We start from the raw sequence: 19,834 nt of genomic DNA, 5'->3' as shown, positions 1-19,834 counted from the left end.
ACATCGCAAAATTTTATAGTGCGTGTAATTTCCATTGCAGAGAATAACAGCCTCTCGCGTCTCCATTGATGTTTCCATCAGCGGGTTCCGTCGCTGTTCCTCTGCACTGAAAATAAACTCTTCCCCTGCTAAACAAATCCATTCATTAGCCAGCGCTCATGACTAAAGTTGAAGACGAACACAGTGGGATTTCACAATGAAAGAAATGCACTTAAAGGTAATTGTTGCAAGGCTCACTAGCCATACATATACTTGTGTGATTACCACATAAGCAGAGTACATTAAAGAGAGACTTCCGGCTTCGAAGCAGTGATCAATCAGAGCTTTATTCGTTTGAAGACTCGGTGATGGCAAGGCCGGTCAGCAAATACTCACCATGATTAGACAACATGCATACAGGTCACTCATGAGCATTGCAGACTGTCTTGCTCCTTCCTGATTCCGCATTCATACTGACAATGATAAATAAAACAAATCACACTGCCATGCATCTTAGATCCATCACAGTCTTCCTTGGGGTACAAAATGCAGAATCCCTGCCTTCGTTCTGTCCCCGTTTCTATACATCATAGCATGTTCGTCATGTTCTTATAGGGTTATTCAGTAAGAGAGCGTTCTTACAGAATGACCATACAAGGACATGAAAGGGCATTGCGTGCTGTCTTCACCGCTCAAGTGCTGTAGTGTGCAGTTATTTTCCACAGGAAGTAGACAAGGGCCTTGAATCCCACTGACACAAAGCAATGTGTTGTATGTTTGTGTGCGGGTGTGCGTGTAACTATATTCCTTCACTTCTTCCGAGGGACTTTGTCACCAAGTGGCTCACTATCCATCAATATCTGTGAGAAGAAAACAAAATGACGTCATTCAGGCAAGGCAACTAATGAACCCACCACTGACTTCCTCGTAATTGCACTGACTCACTTTCAGTAGTCGAGAATAGTACGTCCTGTCGTCCTCGCTCTCCACCCGCGGCTCCTCGACTTGGTACCTCCGGCAGGCCAGCAGCAGCTCGTTGGCGTTGTAAAGCGGTGCCGGGTCAATGGAGTGGCCGTTGATGAGGCTGACCAGATACTCTCTGTAGTGCTTCCTGTAGGGAGAGATGCCATTCAGATCTGCTCATGACTCACCGGTCGTCTCTCTGATTCACTCCCTGCCAATCAGAATCTATGTCTGCATTACATATTATATGGAGGTTTAAAGCATTGACTTTTTAGGCTAGTGTAGCAGTTGCATTTAGTTACAATAACGCAAAAGAAACCAATTTCACAAACAAACCGATTTTTTTTTTTTTTAAATTGACAAAATCAGAAATGCAGAAACACAAAAAGATTGGTGACAACAATTTTTAACAAGTTTTAAAAATAGTGGAGTTATTGGAAGTGAAGCACAAGTGTGATGGCGTGTGTGTGTGTGTGTGTGTGTGTGTAACACAGGCCTGAGGAGGTCTCACTCACTCGCAGAGTCCTGCCTGGCCAGGCTGAGTCTGAGCTCCACATGCAGAGTCAGTCTGCTGTGCCCCCTCATCCTTCTGTTCGATCACGCCACACAAACCTAAAAACACCACACACGCACACACACACACACACGCACACACACACACACACACACACACACACACACACACACACACACACACACACACACACACACACACACACACACACACACACACACAGAGGGAGAGGGAGAGAGAAAAAGCATGCGTGTGAGATTGTATGTGTATGTGTGTATGTGTATGTGTATGTGTGTGTGTGTGTGTGTGTATGTGTATGTGTATGTGTATGTGTATGTGTGTGTGTGTGTGTGTGTGTGTGTGTGTGTGTGTGTGTGTGTGTGTGTGTGTGTGTGTGTGTGTGTGTGTGTGTGTGTGTGTGTGTGTGTGTGTGTGTGTGTGTATGTATGTGTGTGTGTGTGTGTGTGTGTGTGTGTGTGTATACACAGCAGTGACGACCATGTGATTATTAGACCAAGGAAAGAAAAGAGAAAAGGAGGCAAGACAATGGGGTGCTGGGGAAGGTGTGAAATGAGCCAGTGGACGTGTGGGTGTGGGTGTGAGCTTGCAAATGTGTGGTTAGAAATACAGGCCAAGGAACATGGAGGACACAGCTACAGTATCCATCTCATTATTGTCTCCGGTTTTAGGCCACTTTAGATGTTGTGGTGTCTTTGGGCACTGAACAAAGGAGAGAGAGAGAGGGGCGAGAGAGCCTACCTGCCTGTGTGCCAGGAGGCGTGTCCGTGTCGAACGCCACCTCTTCTTTCTGAAAAGCAAACACATAATAAACAACACATAATGAGGACAAACACAACGGCTGGGAAACACAGGGGTGAGTATTCAGTCGTATTTGTTCTTGTCTAATATTGGTCTACTCTGAGGAACAATAGGTCTGTGTGTACCTGCAGTAGAACCACTAAAACCTCCACCTGTTTGTATTGTGTATGCATCAATGTGTATGCAGATGTGTGTGTTTGTACCTCCCTCCCTCTCTCTCTCTCTCTCTCTCTATCTGTGTGCATGTTTGTATGCCTGTGTATGTCTATCTCTCTCTCTCTCTCTCTTGTGTGTATGTTTCTGTGTGTGTGTATATGTCTATTTCTCTCTCTATCTCTCCTTGTGTGCTTGTTTGTACGTGTGTGTACGTTTCTCTCCCCCCCTCCCCCCCTTGTGTGCATGTCTGTCTGTGTGTGTGTGTGTGTACCTGCAGCAGAGCCTGCAGTCTGGCAGGCTCCCAGTCTCTCAGGTAGAAGAGGCAGTCTCTGGGGTGATGGGCATGCAGACCTGTCACACTGCACTGGATCACTGAGCACGTCTGAGGCAGCGCGGGGGGAGGGGGGTGCATGTCAGTCAATCACACATGCAGATACAAGTAAACAAATAAACAAGCTTCAACTGACTTTTTCTATATCCACACATGACAGGAATCTCTTTCCAAAATAGCACACTGAATCCTCACTGCTACACAATTACATATTTGTGTGGTACATATTATATAGACAAACTGAAATAGCACACTGAACCCCACCGCTACACAAATGTATATTTGTGTGGTACATATTATATAGACAAACTGAAATACACACTGAACCCCACTGCTACACAAATATATATTTGTGTGGTACTAGTATACTGTCTGTCTGTCTGTCTGTCTGTCTGTCTGTCTGTCTGTCTGTCTATGTTTTGTCTCGGCTTGCTTTAGTAGTTTGTAATTATTAATACATTGCGTACCCACCAAATTTATTTCTAGCAAACTGTAACTAAGCAGTCTCAATAAACTATGATGAAAGAGAAAAACAAACAAACACACACACAAACAAACAAACAAACAAACAAACACACTTACCGTGTGGAAAGGGTTATTGCAGCCACTGCAGAACTGATACCTGCACTGAGAGCAGCAGAAGTGCATGCAGCCCCCTCTGGCCAGGGCATACTGGAACCTGCAGTTAGGACAGGCTGCAGGGAGAACAGAGGAGGTCCAGAGGGAGGGGGAGAGAGATGGGGGAGAGATGGGGGAGGGCAAGCAATAAGACATAATGAGCAGTGGAGAAACGGCAGAGAGCGAGAGAGACAGCATGCAGGCAGACAGACAGACAAACAGAGAGAACTCCTAGCTGATGTATCTGCTGGGTATAATGGTAGACCTGAAATCAGGAAGGCTATTCAGAGACTGGAAAACCACTTCCACTGACCCTGATTGTCCGCTCACATCCAGCGGAGAGCAGGGTCAGTCAGCAGCATAAACTACTGACCTCTCCCAGGGCTGGCAACCAGTGAGCTCTCTTTACTGACCTCTCCTAGGGCTGTCCACCAGTGAGCTCTCTTTACTGACCTCTCCTAGGGCTGTCCACCAGTGAGCTCTCTTTACTGACCGCTTACATGGGCAGAAAGGCTGCTGCTTCTCACGCTGCCTCTGATAGTTCAATTTTTCACGACTTACTAAATTGGCACCAATTTCATTTTTCTCCTCTTGTATTTCCTCCATGTCCTACCTCTGTGGGGTGTTGCCTGTGTGTGAATGATGTGTGTGTGTGTGTGTGTGGTAGAGGTAGGGGGATGTATGGCATCCCTTCGTCTATGTAGCACAATATACAAGGCAGGGGGATTTTTTTCTGGGATTATAATATTGCAACAAGCAATTTTTGCCCTGCGTATTAGTACGCTGTTAGGAGTGGTTTATCTGTCCTTCTATTTCTCTTTCTCCCTTTTATTTGAAATGCGACTATGGCTAGTGACTGATAATGACTGCCCTTGAGAGGGTTATAAAAAAAGTTGTCACAGTCATTTCTATTACAACAGAGAAAACATGGGCAAGGTTGTGGAATACTGATCAGAGGGATGCCTAATTCACCTTTGTTGAGACAGAGGATGTTTAGCTGGCTCTGCTCGGTCACGATATGCATGCACCAAAGCATTCATAATATGCGCTACTAGCTGCCCAATTGCTTTCAAAGTAGTTTGGCTCGGCACTAATGATCTACGTCCAATTTGAATCCAGTGGAGCAGTTCAAGACCACGACAACAGCCATAGTGAATGAATCTAGTGGAGCAGTTCAAGACCACAACAACAGCCATAGTGAATGAATCTAGTGGAGCAGTTCAAGACCACAACAACAGCCATAGTGAATGTATCCAGTGGAGCAGCTCCGGACCACAACAACAGCCATAGTGAATGTATCCAGTGGAGCAGCTCCAGACCACAACTACAGCCGTAGTGAATGTGGGTTTGGCAGTGCGAGGCCGACTCACTGATGCCGTTGTCGCGCAGGTAGCCAGCCAGACCCTGCCTCTGATACTCCGGGTCATTCTCTCGCTTCCACGACTGAAACTGCTCACACGAGAGCCCCGTGTGCTGAGACTCCCACTGGAGAAGAAGACAGAGAGAGAGAGAGAGAGAGAGAGAGAGAGAGCAAGAGAGAAAGAAAAAGAAAGAAGGAGAGAGGGGGGATATGTAACAAGTAGGAAGGAGTGGCTGAATCGTAACTGATTACACTTTACAGAACGGGATCAGGAAAGCACTCAGGGTAATGTTGTACACGTTGCTTACAGGCTTCTTGCACTGCGCACAGAAACTGTTCCGGCACTGAAAGCAAGTGACCTTGAGTTGATCGCCGTCGTAGATGAAGCCATAAGAGCACTGCAAAAGAGGGTGGGTGAAATAGACAAATAGATAGGACACAGAAAGTAATACGCTTTAACACAACTAGTGTACAGCACTGGTCCATGGTGGCATAGTGTTCTTGTCATGGTGAAATAACAGGTGTACTCACGTGGCTGCACCACAGGAACTTGGGATCTTTAATGAGGGCCTGTTCAGTCAGCTTCTTATGGAACAGCTCATATACATCCTGTTCCAAACATTCTCTGAGCTGCACACACACACACACACGCACACAGGCACACACACACACACGCACACAGGCACACACACACACACAAAGGCACACACACACACACACACACACACACACACACACACACACACACACACACACACACACACACACACACACACACACACACACACACACACACACACACACACACACACACACACACACACACACACACACACACACACACACACAAGATTTAAACGTGAATGGATAGTGATCTCTGGACATTTCTACAACCACCTAGCAAAAACTTGATTAATCACAATTAAACACAATTGACCACAAACTCCAGGTTTGGCATCTTAAATTGTCAACATGCTGTATTGACGCACTGCCATTTGACTTTTTAAAAACTACTTTCAACTCTGTAGCAACTGCATTTCAGAGAATAGCTAATGGCATTTGACCTCCCTACAGTATGAACATCTTGGTGCTCTTATACTCTCAGATCTCACCTTCACCAGTCATATCAAAGCAATCACCAATACAGCCTTCTATCATCTTGAAAACATAGTCAGAAGCTCACCCATGTGTTTACCTCCAGCAGGATGGACCACCATAATAGTCTCTTAACTGAGTCTGGATGTAGACCTGGGCTCTTACTTGACAGGGAAGTGATGTCTCACGTCTCTATTCTCGGGTAAGCTCTATTTTGGGCCGTCTCCCCCTGGCTCTCTCAGGCTCTACTGTGGATTCTATTCCGGCTTTTGTTCGAAGGTTCACATAGTCGGATTCACATAGTCTTATTCTATTTTAAGAAGTGTGTACTTTATTTAATGTTACATATATATGATATTTTATTGTTTTAACTTTGAAATAATTTTTCCTTTGGTTGTTATTTTTGATTTGATTTATGTATAGCACATTGAATTGCCTCTGTGTATGAAATGTGCCATATCAATAACCTTGCCTTGTAGCATTATAGAGGCGACATTTTGTCACATAGTGTTATGAAATGAGCTATTGATACAATCACAAGTGAGAATTTCTAAACGACCCGTTGTACTAGCATGTTTACAACCCTTACTCATACCCTTCCAATACATCAATAAACACAGCTAATTAGCCACAAGTGTTTACTCAAAGCTCGTATGTACACATACTATTCACACAAATTGGAGCTAGCTTCTACATCCATCTCTGAGTATAATCAATTATCCTCTATTTCTTCACTTGTAATTAGGTAGTACACACACAAGGACACAAACACAGGCACGCGCACACACATGTGCACACGCATACATGTGCACACACACGTGCACACAGACAAACTCACACCTGAATGTCAAGAGTGGAGAAGTAGCTGTTGAGGTGCTCAGGGTCGTTGATGTCAGGTTCCCAGCACACAGGGCACACCATGTCTCTGATATGCTTGTCCCTCACGGCAATGGTGAAGTGCTGCTTGAAACAGCCACAGCACACAGAACACTGGCACGATGTCAGAGACTGCATCTGGAATGGGGAGGGGGGGGAGAGAGAGAGAGAGAGAGAGAGAGAGAGAGAGAGAGAGAGGGAGGGAGAGAGAGAGCCGTGTCAGATAGTGTCACATTTACTTTAAAGTATGGTGGTGAGAGGGGTCTATGAAAATAAGAAAAGTGGAATAGAAAAGTAGGTCCACACTGTGCATGGCAATGATAAGTGTGCTCTCGAAGGACTAAACAATGAGTGCCACTCCCCTGCACAAAATAGGACTGTAGCCTCTACTTCTGTTTTTTCCCTGTGATCTCTGATGCAGAGAGGGGTGGAGGGCTGCTCCAGAACGTCTTGGGTGCATTTTCTCTTTACCTCTCTAATCCTCCATCCTTCTCTATTTTATCAATTCCTCTCTCCCCAACAAAACTATGCTCTCTTTCCACCATATCTCTCTCTCTCTCTCTCTCTCTCTCTCTCTCTCCCTCCCTCCCTCTCTCACTTTCTTGTTGCTCTCGCTCTCTCACGCTCTCTCTCTCTCTCTCTCTCTCTCTCTCTCTCTCTCTGAGTCGAGTACCTTGCTGTGGGGAAAGACAGAGAGGCAGATGGGGCATTCTTTGGCGAGCACGCGGCGAATGAAGTCGCGGTCGTGTGACTCGCGCACTGCCTGCACCACATCCTCCAGGGTGTAGGGGGCGGCGGGGTCCTGCAGCAGAGACAGGGCCAGCTCACTGCGGCCCCAACTGGGCAAGTCATATACCGCCAGCAGCCTGCGGCACACTCGCTGGAGGGAGACAGAGAGAGAGAGAAAGAGAGAGAGAGGCAAGGAGAGAGAGAGAGAGAGAGGCAAGGAGAGAGAGAGAGAGAGAGAGAGAGAGAGAGAGAGAGAGAGAGAGAGAGAGTCAAGGAGAGAGAGAGACAGAGGGGGAGAGAGAGGGAGAGAGAGAGAGAGAGAGAGGCAAGGAGGGAGAGAGAGAGAGAGAGAGAGAGAGAGAGGGAGAGGAAGGGAGAGACAAGGGGAAAAACAGTCATTCATTTTCGGTGATGCAGCTTCTGCGATAAGCAATCAGTGAAGAGGATTCTCTTTCCGTTCATGCAGAGTAAACGTTTCCAGTCCTCCCAGATCACAGGACTGACAGGGACGCTGCAGGGCCCCGGCCTGAGGAGCACATCCACACAGACTGTAAACGGTGCAAAACCTGACTTAATAATGATGATGATGATGATGATGATGATGACGAAATGCCCCTGGTGTAGTGTGTCAGAACAGACATCCTCACTCAAAGACCTACATAGCTTAGTCACTCACAGACTGACAAAGTGATTCTTTGAATAGCTGTACCCCTTTTAACATTGACAGTGATTTTCTCTCCAGCACTGGCAGTCTCTTTCTTTCACATATGTAGCCCAATTCCATGACCTTTTTTTCCCCCACAAGCCACAAGTCTCTTTCTTGACAAAGTCAGTCAGTCCATGTTCTTTTTGTGCAGCAGTTTTTTTGCTCAAATTTCAATGTACTTGAATCACACAATAAGAATGTCACCGACGTTACTCATCCTCATTTTTAAACTCTCCCGTCTAACGCTGCTGTAATATTTCCAGCTGACACTTCTCCTGTGAGAGCGGATGAGAGTGAGTCAGCCCGAGAGCTTGGCTTCGCTCCGTTTCCTTCCGCAGGGTTTTACCTGTTTGTCTGGGTGGTGGATATTGAGCGAGGGCTCGGGCTGGTCGCTCCACATGCGCTGGTGAAAAGGCTCCAGTAGGGGGCGCTGCAGCAGGGCCAGGGCACCCTTCACCTCACCCCCGCTCAGCCGCAGGGCCTCTCCGCAGCGGGCCGTGTCGCTGAAGCCCAGGGCACTCAGCTCCTTCACCTGGAACACCACAGAAACACACCGACCCGGTCTAGCACCAAGAGAGTGGTCCTCGCTAGGGGACACCACACACCTAACAATTCCCCATCAAATCCATCAGTAAGGATTCAGGAAACTATCTAAGTAATTTAGTGGTGTTTTTGTCTCGCTTGTTGTTGTGTATTGTTGTTGTGTATTGTTGTTGTGTATTGTTGCTCTGCATCATATTTGCTTTTTGTGCTCCTGAAGCTCAACAAGGTGCTAACATGGGTTTGACACCCAGGGAGCTCACATGCTAATGAAAATGTTCATCTGCACTGTGCTGAATACAGCTTTGAGTAAAAGCATCTGCTAAATTGTACTGTAAATTAAAAAAATTAGCACAAACACACTCTTAAGCTAATGAGGGTGGCAGGAAAACTCATTCAGTTGAGCAGTCTTTAGCTCTGTGCGGTTTGTGGCGTGGCTGACCTTGGCCTTTCTTTCTCTCAGCGCCTGTTTGATCGCACGCTCAGTGTCGCCACCTGCTGTCAGCCAGGCGCGCTTGGCCTCAGCCCTGGACAGCTGCACTCCTCGACTCAGCTGCTCCTGCGAGCCGTCGGTGCGCTCAGAGGACTCTGGCTGGAGGGCGCGGGGACCCAGCGCCGTCGAGGCAGCCCGGGTGCAGATCTCATCCAGCAAGGGGGGCAGCTGGGCCTTCAGCCAATCGCAGGGCACAACGCTGCTGTCGCCGGAGACGCAGACGCCCGTGTACACCTCCTCTGGGCTCACCCCCTTCCGCTCGCCTTCCTGAGGAGAGAAATAAGGAGAGAGAAGGTAGGGAGTGGAAGAGAGAGAGAGAGAGAGAGAGAGAGAGAGAGAGAGAGAGAGAAAGAGAGAGAGAGAGAAGGGAGGGAGTGGAAGAGAGAGAGAGAGAGAGAGAGAGAGAGAGAGAGAGAGAGAGAGAGAGAGAAGGGAGGGAGTGGAAGAGAGAGAGAGAGATTCAGTGAAAATCCTCTTCTGTGGAAAAAATGCCTCAAAATGCCTGATCCACACTGTGTGTGCACATACACACCCAAAAACACTCACACACACAGACACAAAAACACACATACAGACACACACACACATAGACACGCCGAAAAAACACTCTCACACACAGACACAAAAACACACATACAGACACACACACACATAGACACGCCGAAAAAACACTCACACACACAGACACAAAAACACACATACAGACACACACACACATAGACACGCCGAAAAAACACTCTCACACACAGACACAAAAACACACATACAGACACACACACACACACACACACACACACACACACACATCTCAACACCAGATATTACAATATCTGAGGACAATTTCACAAAATGACCGCTAAAAGAAATGATTTTTCATTAGGCCATGGCTGGAGATGTCTGAAAAATAAAAACTCCAACTAAGCATCAGTATGGACAAGTCATAAATCAAGAATGAGATCAGAGTCAGCAAAGGAAGCAAAGTAGTCAAATGTTCAGCCAAATGTAGTGTGTACATTTACAACTAAAACTGCCTTTAACTGCATATATAGTGAATGATGAATGGCTCTTTTGGTCAAATTAGCCTAAACATTGATATGAAGGCCTCTGATCAAAACAACACTGATCAAAACAAAAAAAGTTTGTTGTGTGGTCATCATATATTGCAGTCATATCTTCTGTAAAACTCATAAGTGTCACGGGGTGGTTCACAGCTGTGCTTGCCATGTACAGTATGTCAATGGAAAAAACACGACAGCACTCCTCTGAGGTATGACAAGGCATGGAGGAGCCAGGGGGGTCAACTCACACGAATCAGCTGGATCAGCTTCAGCCCCTCCTCCTTCATAAGCCTCTGGCGCTTCACGTCGGGGTCCTCGCTGGGCGTGGCTCTGGGCTTGATGGGCGGCTGTGGGAAGTCCCTGGCGGGAGAAGGTGTTCTGAATTTGGAGGGTAAGGGGGCGGGCTCGGGGCGAGGGAGGTCACACATCTCGCAGATGGAAGATGGCGTGTGATTGGCGTAGGTGCAGAACTGACACATCCACTAAGAGACAGAGGGAGAAGGAGAGAAAAGGGAGGAGAGAGAATCTCATATAAGGACTACAATTCACAGGCATTACCCTGGTGCAGTATGTAGACATCATCTGTCTGATAGGTAGCCATACTCATAATTCTAGTCAGAAACTTCCAGACCAAATATATTGTGGGCGGGGTTCGGTCTGGTATCCAGGCTATCTGATAGGGGGAGTTTCTAATAAATTGTGTACGGGCAATAATGTTCTGAATTTACTGGCAATTGCATGTTGCATCATTTCACAACAAGGTAATTGTGTATAGATTTTCACAACGCAACTGTCAGTTAGTGACAGTCTTTGTGCCAGCAGCACATCTCACAAGTCATGTTTTGTGGAAAAAAACCTTTTCACAGCACCTCAGAATAATAAGGTTCTATCTGCGTTCAGGTCAGTTTTGAGATATTGAGGTTTAAAGTTTTAGCATTGCATATACCAAAACTGACAAATGGGGCACATTTTTCAGAATAAAACACTCAATTTTTTTTTTTTTTTTTTTAAAACACCTTAAATAATGTTCATAAATTATGCCAGAATAGGAATATGTAAATAACTCAATTTTGACAAAAATGTCAGATAGAACCTTATTATTCTAGGGTAGCGACATAAAAGGGTGGAAGTAAAAAAAAATATCTAAGTGAGGGCAATGGCGGCCAACTTCTTCTATTGTGTAAAGTCACCACAGACTGATGAGGTAAATTAGCACACACTGGTAATTACAAATGTGCTCCAAAACGCCTACATTTATTTAAAAAAAGATAACTGTGCTAGACTGTGGTTATCAAATGCTAGCATTGTAAATGTATTGGTTATAGCCTACTAAGTAATTGAGGGGCTCAATGTGTTCAATTAGAGAGAGAGGGAGGGAGAGAGAGAGAGAGAGAGAGAGAGAGGAGAGAGAGAGAGAGAGAGAGAGAGAGAGAGAGAGAGAGAGAGAGAGAGAAAGAGGGAGAGAGAGAGAGAGAGAGAGAGAGAGAGAGAGAAAGACTGATACCTGACTGTTTCCTAGACCCATTGTGGGCGCGGCTGGACGTGAGGGTGTAGTTGGCGGGCGTGTGGCCAGACGGGGGCGCTCACACACCTCACACAGAACACTGCTGCCCGGGTTCACCACTGTGCAGCTCTTACACTGCCACTCTGCCGAGCGAAGACACAAAGACGGCCTTTTTAGCAACCACACACAGGGTACACAAATGTTGTGTATATTGGTTGGATATAACATTACAAATATAACAGTGTTCAGCACTGGAAGAGAAACAGAAAGAAGAAGGCAATAGAGAAACAATGAAGAAAGTAAGGAGCGACAGATAGATAGACAGACATGTAGACCTGTGATGGTGGAGGGCTGTAGCAGCTCCTCCTGTGGGGCGCTAGTGGCCGCAGGTGCAGTAGAGGCCAGACGGGGGCGCTCACATGTCCCACACAGCACCTCCTGCATCCTATTAAGCGTAGTGCAGTGGACACACTGCCAGGAGGACAAGGACGCACTGGCGGACAGGACAGGACACACTGTCAGCATGAATTACATTTTCACGTATCTAAAACACTACCATCAAAATCAAATCCCGCAGGCATTGCCAATAGTTTTACCAAAACCGTGTTCAATATACTGCATACTACTATGGTACATGAAGAAATGCTGCACTCTCCTTAAAACTGCATGTTTCTTTGACAATGACTTTGAAGTAGACATTGGACAGTGACTGAAGTATGATAGATGAAGGGTTCACAGAAGGCAAACCTAAGAAGAATTAGGGCTAAAGGAAAGGAAAGCGTGATTCGTCAGACTTTGTCTTTGAGCAGGACGTTCTCACATCTTCAGCTCACCTTATTGACTTTGAAGGTTTGGCGGAGGCCACTGCGATCCTGCTATGGCTTGCGCGTGCCGGATGCGAGTGGTACAGCCGGTCGCATTCCGAGCACAGCCTCTGAACGCACACTGGGCACTGGGCAGACACGGGGAATATCCCACATATGGTGCAGTTATCTGGACGGGGAGACAGACAGACAGACAGACAGACAGACAGAGAGAGAAGCCAGAAGTGTTTCACAGCAGACAGAAGGAAGAACTGAGAACACACACAGCCCAACAGAGTGAAGTGTGCCAAAAGGTACTGTCAGTTTCACTTCAGTGTTTTGCTCTATTCAATCCAGCTGAGAATGAAGGAGCTGAGTGAGCTCTGGCACGTTTAATGATTTAGCAGAGGGTTCTTTTCAGAATAACGTTTCACAGTCGAGGCATGCTATTTCATCAATGCTTGTGCTCCCTGGGACCTAACCTGAAGGTTCATAGCATCTCCTACCATTTTGAACTGTGGAGGCCAAACTCAGCCGTGAGCTGAGGCCTGTGTGCTCACCCTGCCTCTCGGCCGGCGTGGGCGACCGCTTATGGGTGGCTCTGCTAGGGTGGCGATGGAAGGCCAAGTCACAAGACTCACAAAAGCCAATGGAACCGCACGGAGCGCACAACACAGAAGCGGTGCCACCACAGAGACTACAACCTGCTCAGAGAGTGGGCCGGAGAGAGACACGGAGAGGGGGGGAGAGACAAAGAGAGAGCGAGAGACAGAGAGAGAGTGAGAGAGCGAGAGAGAGAGAGAGAGAGAGAGAGAGAGAGAGAAAGCGTGAGAGTGAGAGTGAGAGTGAGAGAGAGAAAAAGAGAGAGGGGTAAGAAAGAAACAGATAGTTCAGTGTAAACAGATGAAAGGACTGCCTCTCCACAGAGACTGTCTGGTGAGAGCAATGAAGAGGAGAGCTCCAAACAGGAAAGCAATGATAGACAACAAAGACAAGACAACACTTTATAACAGCAAAGAATGTACTTTGCAATGAAGAGGAGAGTTCCAAACAGGAAAGCAATGATGGGTTGGAAAAGGCTGCACTAACCAGTGGGTTTAGTAGAGGAGGACGCTTTAGATGGAGTAGCAGCTAGCATGGGCTTATCCTCCTTTTTCCATGGAGTGTCAGAAGGGGAGGCCAGCAATTTTTCCTCCTGTATGGAAAAAAACATGAATTATGCTCTAAAGCTAGCACGGAGATGGGGGAAAATGCACACAGTGCAGATCTAGATTGAGATAGGGGTGAGGAGAATAGAATTACCTGCTGAAATACTGACGGAACCAGTGGCTCAAAGAACTCTGGATGAGGGTGAGACTCCTTTGGAAAACAAAACAGACAGCGAGACAGGCAGAGACAGACAGGAAATATTACTTAAAGACACATGTGTCCATGTGTAAGGTCTACATTGATGACCCAGATTCAGTGGAGCCCAGACCTGGATAAGCATGTCCAGCTCCATCCTTAGACTCATGACCTCCAGGGTGACCGAGGACACCTTCTGAATATCTGGCTCTTGGACATCCTCAGGAAAGCTGAGACCGTCTGCTTGTTGATTGGTGTATCCATAGAGAGACAGCACTGCCCTTCCTCCCTGAAAACCAATGAGAAAACAGCTAAAAGTCCCTTTCTGATATGGCACAAGCCTTTTCACATTATTGACATTAAGGCGCTAGAAGTAATGGAAAACAGCAGTGACTACCTTAATGGCATCCACTGTTGCTCTGAAAACAGGGTTATTGTGCTTCACAGTCCGCCAAAACTTTGGCCTGTTGGAGCTGGTGAGGTTGGATCCATACTTCTCTAGGATGTTCAGAGCAGTGGAGAGTCTCTGCAAAGAACCTATGGTCTAACAGGCACCATAGCAGAAATGTGAAAAGAGGGATATGAAAAAGGACGACTTCCAGTTTGAAGACATATTGAACAATGGTTGCCAATTTTCAAGGCTGACTTGACAAAAAGTATGAGATTGACGAAGAGTGTTGGCAACACTGGTTTAACTGAGAGTGACCAGTTACCATTAATGCAACAGTTTGGTAGACTTTTTGCAGTAGTTTAACCCTACAGGACTTTTTACAGGACATTCCAGCATAATGTCACGTTGATTAAAGTCTTTAACAGATTCATATTTACATGGGAAATGCCTGTCAGGTTTAATGTGGTGTGTTAACACTAACCGATCAATCATGTTTTACACAAGAAAATCCCTGCATTCCTGCGCTCACCTCTTTCTTGTTATTGCCAGAACTGTTGTCCTTCACCATGGTTTCTGCTGAGATTTCCCGGTACTTGGCAGAAAGTGGTAAGGGAAGGTTGGCCATGGCACACACACCTGCTCGGACTTCATGAGCTGAGCATGGTGAAGACAGAAAGGCCTCTGCCCGACTTCTCACCTCCTCAAGCTGCGCTGACAGACTGTCCATGACTTGAAAATCATACACAACAATGGTATTTACTCACAACAAACTCATGGGTGCAACATCTCCTTAAGTTGACTGCAAAATCTGTACTGTACACAAGCTCACTTTGTTGATGGCTTTTTCTTTTTGAAACGGCATAGGCCAAATTATTTTCTCTGAGAATAAACATACTCTATGTCAGTAAACGTCTGTCTGTCAATTACGCATTCATTTAACCAGTCATACAGATGACACTGAGTCAGATGAGCTGGGTCAGTAAGACAGACCAGTAACTGTGCACGAATGTCAACAGAGTGAGTGACTAGCTATCATGTTACCCAGCTGAACCAGTTAGGTTTTCATTACGTTGCGTAATGAACACTGTTATGTGTTAGTAGCCAATCTGTTTTGTTATCTATCGTTGTCTATAGGCCTAGTTAGTAATAAATATAGTTATATATGGTACGGTACCTAGCTAGTCAGTGACCGATATACCATTCACATGTTTGTTTACATACCTACGACGATAAGCTACTGCTTTTAAGCATATCTAAAATCGGAGAGACGGGTCGTTGTAAACCAGGGTCCACATGTTCCGTCACGTTCCATCCACCACCAGCAGCAGGAATCAAAACATTGCTGTTTTTCAAGACTCCGTTGTAATATCTTGCTCTAACACGGTAACCGTCGGATTGCACTGAACCAACATGGCTGGTGAGGGAGAGCCTACTATCGAAAACTCTTCAAAATAAAAGATGCGCTTCATAATAATTATCCATAAGAAGCTAAAAAAAAAACAGCGTACTCTTTAATTGTTTCGATTCATTCTTTGAACATTAAACGTAGGTTACCCTAAACCTATGGAAGGAAATAGTACATAGATTTCATTAGTTAATAGGTAAAACCTAAATGTTTCACGATTTATCAAAATGATTCCACGACTTATTTATCACAAAAAAAAAATTATGATTGTTTTAGGGGGAATCTCAAACCTAAAACATACTTTCAGTCTAAGAGTAGGTTAAACGACGAACTAGGTCTGACATTTACCTCTAATTTTACGGTCAACATGTCCATCTAGTGGTCCACGACTGAGAGTGTCAAAACAAATTTTTAATTTAATTGGCCTGCTTTCTACAGAGGAAAAACAAGTAAGGTCATTTCTAAGCACAAGTAGCACATGCCTTTTCTTTTGTTGTGAATTTTGTTGAGGTCAGAGATCCAAACAGACGTTGAGCCAGCGAAATGTGATAAAACACACCTCTAACACACCTATAATGTTAATTATAACCTATGATAAGGCACGACCAACTACCGTGTTCGGGAATAGCCTATAAAATGGAGTCTCGTTTGAGGTTTGTCGTTTTAGTGCACTTTTCAATGTCCACGTTTTGTCACGTTCACCTAAGGTCAGTAACTCGCGTGAAGTTAAATTTGTTTGTCTGTTATAAGATAAGATTACATTAGATACGTTTCAATTTTAACGTGATTGTCATTGTGCAGTAGGGCCTACGGGTAGGCTACAAAGTGAATCGTGTGACCGAAAGTTTTAACTAGGCTAGGCCTTTGCGACATGAGCGTGTTTAACCTTACATCTTCTATTTACTTTTTAGTATTGCAGTGTGCAGTATCCTGTGTTCACTATTTTTCTTCCCGTAGGAGAAATGGAAGGTAAGCCAATTACTTACTATTCATCAGCAAAATGTTTGTTTCCCATTTTGACTTTTTTTTTTTTTCTCCTCTTCCCCCAAGACATGAATAATCAATATCCATTCAATTGGAATTGGGCTAATTCACAGCACCACACTCGACCATTTTTCTGTGTTCCACCATCCACTCAACCACCCAACCAACCACCAAACCAACCTTATTTCACACCAAACCCATGGAATATGAATCCGTACAGTCAGTATGGTTTTCCATGGCCAGGTATTTAAACCAGTGATTTGGCCAAATAAATTCCCAAATTCTGCAAATGAAATGTGTTAATATTTTTTTTCCTTTTATCATATAGCCATGTCATATGGACGATACATGGCGCCAGTACAATACATGCAGCAGCAGCCTAGTTATGTGGTTCCCCAGGCTCCCCTGTATCCAGTGGATTACAGGAGAGTCTTCAGCCAACAAAATCCTTTCCCCCCAGCCCAAGATGTGAACTTCCCTTACCATGTTGAGCAGTCTCGCCTGCAACGGGAGACCGCTTGTTCTGAGGTCCAAACAGAGCCATATGACGCTGTCAGCAAGACCTGTGAAACGCCTGCAGAGGATATGGGTTCTAACTGTGCGGTCATTTCCTCGACCCCTTCTGCAATTCAGTATCCTGGGAAGGAAGAGGTGCCCAGTGGTTTAGGGAGACCAGGTCTGGAAGCACCATTGTCTAAAAAAGCACTCTTCACCAGCCAGGAACTGGGAGATGATGCCGTTCAGCATTCATCTCTCAATGAATCCTCTGGCGTGCTGTATGACGCAGAATCAAACCAGGTGTGTTTGGAGGAGTGTGTGTTATCAGATGTCCTTGACGGTTCCTTTGTTCATGATGTGTGCCCAACTGAGAGAGGGAGTGAATCTGACCCACAGTCAGAGTCCCAGAAGCACAATATCTCTACCATGCAGAACCAAGATGGCCTCCAAATTGAAGATGCTGGGGACACTCCCTGTCCGGACTCTGGAGTGCATGAATGTAGTCATGGGATCCACAGTCTGGAATTAAAAGAGACACACAGCCGACCGGAGAGTCCAGCTCCCGGGCATGACTCTGATTTGGGAAAAGATTCAGACCCCATTCCAGAGACTGATTATCTGGTAAGTCCAGATGCTGATGTGGAGGACTTGCCCTTTCGCATCCTTCGCCTGCCCTGTACTAAAATGACTACTACTGGTTTACTGGAGAAGTCTGACCCACTCTGGTGCACAGAGAACGCAAGCACCCTGAATCCTTCCCAGACCAGCCTCTTGAGGACTGGCAGCTACAGTTACTATCCACACGCGGAGCAAGAGCGCCAGAGCGTCCTCAGTCCATCTCTGGATGAACTCTCTTCCAGAGACGAGCTGTTCTCCACTGATCAGGAGGATGAGGACTATACTGTCTCTGAGCCTGTGTATCTGAAAAGCAGTAGGCCGGGTGGTGAGTGCAGCGACCCTATGCCCGGCGGAGGAGCGACGGAGAACACGTCGGGGGAGGGCAGATGCACAGCTTGCCAGGAAACGTGTGCCACCTGTGGGCTGAGCGTGAGAAGGTCGAGTCCAGAGCCAGGACATGGTGAATATCCCGAAACGGGTGAAGACCGTGCTGAGGTGTTGGAGGAAGCCGACTTGGACTATGCCAACGTGGATGACAGTGAAGATGAGTGGAGTTCTTATGAAACGCATGAGGTTCCCGTCAAGAACCTGCAATGCTCCAGCAGACACTCTGTGTCACAGAGTAATCGGCCTGCCAAGTACAAACCTAAAAGGGCTCATTGTGGGGAAGTTGGAGTAGGGGATCAGGATGAACAGGACCATGGCCACTTGAGAGGGCCAGAATGCTGCGAGCGCAAAGCCACTGCCAAAACGGGCAAGATTAGAGGAAGGGCATCATGGAGTGCCCCCCTTAGATCCTACTCCGGTAAGCGACTGATTCTTTTTTTTATATATTCGTTGGCTTAGAAATGTAAGCTCCACAATGATTCTTATCTGTTTTGTATTTCTAGACAAACAGTGGGGTGAGGGCACTGTGACCCCCGACAAAGAGGGCTGGAACAGTGTGGGGAAACAAAAAGCAAAGCCATGGAAACCTGGCAACCGGAATCCAGAACTGGGTAGGTTTGCCTCAAGTTTCTTGTTTTCTGAGCTTGGAATGGGACTTCTTGTACACAGTAATGGGAACTGCTTGTCATTTGTTGATTAACCTTGATCCTTGGCACTTACACTTTCCAAAGAGATTATCCTGATTGTAGGGCTGGTTTTTTCCTAAAAGCCTTTTTCTTTCTTTCTTTCTTTCTTTCTTTCTTTCTTTCTTTCTCTCCCTCTCTCTCTTTCTCTCGCCATGGCTCTGAAAGCCACAAGAAGAGGGGCCTACTGCAAGACATTTGAGCAACAGAGGCCCAGACGGAATGAATTTGATGACTATAATGACGCAGAGTTCGCCAGTTACAAGAGGGGCAAAGGTAGGGTTGGAAGGCTAGTCTCCATTGTTTTTTTTTGACAAAGATTTTTCCTTTAACATTCCTCCTTTTCCTTTCCCCATTGCAGGCTCCACAAAGAAAAAGGGCACAAGATACTGAATCATGTTGATGCACTGCTTTAACGCTGTTAACTTTAAAAATATATTTATATATTCTTATAAAACCCTATGCACTATGAAATGCACAAAAAGTGCATTCTAATAAGACACTACTGTAAATGTATTTGTATTGTACTGCAAAATGGACACATTTCTTGGACTGTTTTCAGTGTTTGAGTTGTACTTGAATGCTATGCATTCATCTTAATCCTTCCTGGGGATTGCGGTCACTGGGTCGTGTTATGGCAGATGCCTATAAACCCTCTAATAGGAGAGGCCTGATCTGGGAGGTGTAGATCAGAGCTCGCCTGAAGGGGGTTCTGGTCTTTCGCATCGTCAAAACTCAATGCCCACTGAAGCTTCTCCCCAGGCTTGCTAAAGCATTGAACACTGGAAATGCAATTGGAAATTATACCAAGAGATGGGCTTCAGGGTTCTTTTCCTCTCTGTCCCTTAAAGTCACTTTTTATTGTGCAGATTTAGTTTTAAAACCTGCAGTGTAATATTGACATCTTGCTTGCAGTGTTATTTTATAATTAAATTCTTGCATTGCATCAATGTGTGTGCACGCTGCTTTATTGACCTGCT

At 45.8% G+C, this 19,834-nt stretch overlaps 2 protein-coding genes across 3 annotated transcripts; one reads left to right on the top strand and one right to left on the bottom strand.

Annotated features, from left to right (window-relative positions):
- Window positions 1-307: 307 nt before the first annotated feature.
- rnf31 (ring finger protein 31) lies at window positions 308-15,688 on the bottom strand. 2 transcript variants are annotated; one of them, XM_080837265.1, is made up of 24 exons: window positions 15,501-15,688; window positions 14,809-15,008; window positions 14,286-14,432; window positions 14,022-14,177; window positions 13,847-13,903; window positions 13,634-13,739; window positions 13,105-13,248; window positions 12,575-12,734; window positions 12,077-12,234; window positions 11,742-11,884; window positions 10,486-10,719; window positions 9,129-9,446; window positions 8,493-8,678; window positions 7,385-7,591; window positions 6,676-6,849; window positions 5,272-5,370; window positions 5,049-5,138; window positions 4,751-4,865; window positions 3,345-3,457; window positions 2,703-2,813; window positions 2,216-2,264; window positions 1,458-1,554; window positions 925-1,090; window positions 308-839 (listed from the first exon to the last, which is right to left on the bottom strand). In XM_080837265.1, exons 2-24 carry the CDS (start codon window positions 15,004-15,006, stop codon window positions 789-791), a joined length of 3,279 nt encoding a protein of 1,092 aa, XP_080693391.1. In that variant the 5' UTR covers window positions 15,007-15,008; window positions 15,501-15,688; the 3' UTR covers window positions 308-788. The 2 variants fall into 2 exon arrangements, with proteins under 2 accessions (XP_080693391.1, XP_080693392.1); XM_080837266.1 differs by lacking the exon at window positions 13,105-13,248.
- Window position 15,689: 1 nt separating this feature from the next.
- Window positions 15,690-19,247, top strand: buc (bucky ball; the record flags this gene model as incomplete). The annotated part of the gene is made up of 7 exons (XM_080837618.1): window positions 15,690-15,696; window positions 16,642-16,653; window positions 16,735-16,911; window positions 16,997-18,589; window positions 18,675-18,782; window positions 19,023-19,130; window positions 19,216-19,247. 7 exons carry the CDS (start codon window positions 15,690-15,692, stop codon window positions 19,245-19,247), a joined length of 2,037 nt encoding a protein of 678 aa, XP_080693744.1.
- Between the last annotated feature and the right edge of the window lie 587 nt (window positions 19,248-19,834).

The sequence above is a fragment of the Sprattus sprattus genome (assembly GCF_963457725.1).
Source record: "Sprattus sprattus genome assembly, chromosome: 4".
Classification (NCBI taxonomy): Eukaryota; Metazoa; Chordata; class Actinopteri; order Clupeiformes; family Clupeidae; genus Sprattus; species Sprattus sprattus.
This window is presented reverse-complemented; position numbering and strand designations above follow the sequence as displayed.

What these genes read in the sequence shown, in the direction of transcription:
- rnf31 (XM_080837265.1), bottom strand. Translation starts at nt 15,006, where the DNA reads ATGGACAGTCTGTCAGCGCAGCTTGAGGAGGTGAGAAGTCGGGCAGAG. An exon ending in GTGCGCAGTGCAAGAAGCCT is followed by an intron (nt 4,866 to 5,048) that starts GTAAGCAACGTG and finishes CTTCTTCTCCAG; the next exon opens with TGGGAGTCTCAGCACACGGG. An exon ending in GCCTCCTGGCACACAGGCAG is followed by an intron (nt 1,555 to 2,215) that starts GTAGGCTCTCTC and finishes TGGTGTTTTTAG; the next exon opens with GTTTGTGTGGCGTGATCGAA.